Genomic DNA, 4,205 nt, shown 5'->3' with positions numbered 1-4,205 from the left:
AATGCTTTTTTTGACAATATTAAATGCTTTCAGGAATTCGACAGACCAATAGGTTTATGCTGGAGTAGTATAAAATTATGAGATAGAGAAGGGTTCAGCAGAGATACATATCTATTGAGTCTTAATAAAATATTTTAGGAAAATTATAAAAAATTAATTTCTTTGCAAAAAACTTGAAATAAAATTAATTTGAAAGACATTTAGAAAATATTTAAAAAATTAAAAAATTAAAAATTAAATTAAAAAACATTTGAAAAATATGCGAAAATAAAAATTAACGCAAAAATATAAACATATTTCCGACGTTTATTTATTATATTCATATTTAAATTAAAAAATATGATTATCTTAACCCAATTTTTAACAAAATCACAGTTTTTCATTCGATATATTTATATTATGAGACTCCAACCAATTAAAATATAATTTTTAAATACTTAATTAATTGCCTTTTTCTCCGGAATTTTTCTCTGTGGGATAAAATAAAAGAAAATATTAAAAAAAGTGAAAAATTATTTGAAAAAATCGCGCGAATACAACTTTTAATACTCCGTTCACATGATAAAATTATTCGTCATTCACACTCTCATTCATCATTCAACTCCCAATTATGTATATACTGAATGATATGATTGGCCATCAGTTTGGTTATTATTAACCAAAATTGGTTATTTTTATTTTGCATGTGTACATGTGCATTATTTTTATACCCTTCACCTTCGTGAAAAGGGTATATATAAGTTTGTATTCCGTTTGTAATTTCTATAATATAATTTTCCGACCCCATAAAGTATATATATTCTGGATCCTTATAGGTAGCGGAGTTGATTAAGCTATGTCCGTCTGTCTGTCTGTCCGTCTGTGTGTTTGTTGAAATCAGTTTTTAGAGGACCCCAGATATCGGCGAGATCCGAATCTTCAATAATTCTGTTAGACATGCTTTCGAGAAGATCGCTATTTAAAATCAACAAAATCGGTCCATAAATACCGGAGATATAAGCAAAAATCCGAGACAACCTCTGAAAATTTCATAAAAAAGACAAATTTTTCCATGCTTTGATATAAAAAACAACAACAACAACACTGCTTATTCAATGAGTATTTCGTTTCATATGTTTGGATGGCTGTGTGTTTCATTGCCTTGAGTATATTGTTTTTGTTTCTTGCTGCATTCAGTTTCCTATGTTTGGATGTCTGTTGGTTTCATTGTATTTTGTTTTTGTTTTTTTTTAGTGTTTCGTTCAGAGATATAAGCCGAGACGGCTCAAATCGGCGGCGGCTGGCCGCCTGTAATATTTTGCAAGCCGCGCGGCCGCCGAATTCTATCGGCTCAAAAGCTAAGTCGGCGTAAACGTAGCCGCTGATAAAGATTGGAATCGCACATGTATTTCAGAAAATAATTTCACCAATTTGAACGGAGTTGCCACTATTTTAAATTCTTATGGCAAATTGAAAAGAGTTGCCACACAATATTGTGCTAATATTAAAATAGTGAAAACTACCATAAATGTCCATTTTCTGCAGAAAAAACTTATATAGAGACAGGTTTCTATATATCAGACTATTATACAGACATTTTTCATTATAATTAACGCTTATAAGGTCAATTTCTGAAGAAAAAGTTAAATTGAGCCGACAATTCAGCCGCCGCCGATGTTCTCTATAATAAGCCGCCGCCGCCGACCTAAAATGGTTGCGCCGCCGCCGCCGATCATTTTGCATCGGCTTGTATCTCTGATGTGTATATTGTTTTTGTTTCTTGGTGTATTCAGTTTCGTATGTTTGGATGCTGTTGGTTTTACTGCAGAGAAGCTCAATATTGCCATTACATAGCACGCGTGATAGGGTAAGAAAATTCTGCTGACGCTAAGTTGATACACATACAGTATAGGTTTAATTCTTCTTCTTTTTATAATGAGCAATATCAGTTGGTTTGCTCTCAACTTGAAAAACAAAATCAAATCAGTTGCTGATCAGCACTTGTCAAAGCAAGGTCTGTGCGCGACGTTTTTAAAATACACACAGAAATACAACAACACAATTTTGAGAAAGCCGAATTAATGTAGGAGAACATGAGAGAACAGTTGATAGTTTTTTATATATAGACTTTGATATACGCTGGCTGTCAAACTCCGTAATAAATATTTGACAGTTAGCATATACTTTATAGTTTGTAGTCATTTTATTAGTATACTTTTATTTTGAATTGAATTCTGTTCTCTGCTGCTTTACTAACACAAATAAAACTATGGTAGTCTATGGTGGTATGTGTTTGAGCAACACTGTTTTACTGCCTTGTGTATTTTGTTTTTTTGTGTGGTTATTTCGTTTAGCGTTGTTGTTGTTCATTTTGTTTTGCTATTGCTATAATAATGATATACCTAGGCCGGAAAATGAAATAAATTTAAATTTTATGAAATTGATATTTATTCAATACACTATGGTGAAGGGTATATAAGATTCGGCAAAGCCGAATATAGCACTTTTACTTGTTTAGTTTTGCATCATTTTTTGCAAACATAATGCTGATTGCTTTTATTATTTTTTTAAAATGTAAAATCTAAAAAAAACTTCTTTCAACTCTAGTAATAAACCAACTATGTCAATAAACATGCAAATTCCTCCGATCATTTAGTGTCACAAAACACTTAAATGAGAAATATTTAAAAAAAAAATAAATTTATTAAAAAATATAACAGTTTTTCATTATTATTTTTAATATAAGAAAATAATCGATAAACTATTTCAACCAACTGCCATCTCTAATTTTGTAAAAAATGCAACCCTGTAGATAAAGGCCGCCATTTTTCCCCATTGACGAGAAAAAAAACAACCACTCGTTGGTTTTGCAAAAAAAAAATAATTTTTGTCGCGTTCTTCATCTACTAAACAACACACATCGCGGGAAAAGAATTTGTGCAAAAACTTAAGGAAATAAACAATAATTTTGTGCAAATTTAGAGGAAAATTTTTGCACATAAATAATTAAAAAGTTAAGAACAAAAGTAAATAGTAATTAAAAGCAATTAAACTAAAAAGAGGACGAAAAAAATCCAAGCGTTCAATAGCTGAAAGAATTTTGTTTGTATGTGTCGGGTTTTTCACATGCGGTGTCTCGTCGAAAAGTGAAAATATTTCTAAAGTTTTACATTATTTTTATTGGAACAAATAAACGTTTAAAAAAGTTGTGTTTAATTTAAGTGTTGCTGCTTGCGTCTTGCAAAGCAATTAATGCCCAACCAATATGGATTTGGCAAATTTAGACAAAATGAAGGTGGTCGATCTGCGTAATGAGCTGCAGACGCGTGGCCTGGATACCAAAGGTGTTAAAGCTGTTTTGATAGAACGTTTACGCGCCCATTTGGAGGGAGGTAAGTAAAAGTGTAGTAATAACAAAAGTATTTTAGCAAATTTTGTGTTAAAATTATAATTTTTATTGAAAAAATCGTGTTAGGCTTGTTTTCAAGTTAGAGTTGCCAGCTTTTTCTATAAAAGTGGGACAAGTTTAACTCGTTGACAACTGCTAACAAATCCTTGAACTCATTAATGCTGCCTGTCTCTAGTAGGGTTTTGGATGCTGTTTTAAAACTAACGGAGTTTTATTGAAATATTTTTAGGCGTGCCTCCCTCCCCGGGTACACCTGGTCGTCGTAGTCGTCGCACTCGATCTATGACCAGATCACCTTCACCATCCCCCGTGAAAAAGGCTCCAGAGCCGGCTTTGGAAACCTTGGAAGAGGAAAGTAATACAGCTAATGCTCCAGTTGCTGCAGAAGAAGCTGTAAATGAAGAGAAATTCTCCACGCCAGAGAAATTACAAAGCCTACCCCCAAAAGAATGTACACCCAAGGAGGAGAAAGAAGAGAATACGAATAATAATTCTCATAAAGATGAAGAAAGCTTTGAAAGTGCTGAAGAGATGACTAAAGCACCAGAGGAAGAAGCCGAAGAGCAAACTAATGGAGATGAAGCTGAAGTAGCTGAAACACCAGAAGCTGAGGAGGAAACTCCGGAAGAAAACGAAGAAAAAGAAGAACAAAATGCTAAAATGGAGGAAAATGTTGAAAATAATGAAGGAAAAGAAGAAGAACAAAACGCTAAAGCGGAGGACAATATTGAAAATAATAAAGAAAAAGAAGAAGAAGAAGTTAAACAAGAAGAGGAAGAAAAAATTGAGGAAAATAATAAATCCCTTAAAGAGTCTA

General features: G+C 32.5%; 1 protein-coding gene across 1 annotated transcript; it reads left to right on the top strand.

Annotated features, from left to right (window-relative positions):
- Positions 1-2,850: 2,850 nt before the first annotated feature.
- Positions 2,851-4,202, top strand: LOC119613523 (cilia- and flagella-associated protein 251-like; the record flags this gene model as incomplete). Its single annotated transcript, XM_037969549.1, has 2 exons — positions 2,851-3,371; positions 3,618-4,202. Coding segments are annotated over exons 1-2 (712 nt in total), but the record flags the coding sequence as incomplete, so codon positions are not given.
- Between the last annotated feature and the right edge of the window lie 3 nt (positions 4,203-4,205).

This window comes from Lucilia sericata, unplaced genomic scaffold (assembly GCF_015586225.1).
Source record: "Lucilia sericata isolate MDLA Ls3-8-SP2 unplaced genomic scaffold, ASM1558622v1 Contig002163F_arrow, whole genome shotgun sequence".
NCBI lineage: Eukaryota > Metazoa > Arthropoda > Insecta > Diptera > Calliphoridae > Lucilia > Lucilia sericata.
Note: the sequence above shows the minus strand (reverse complement) of the source record. Positions and strands in the feature narration are given on the sequence as shown.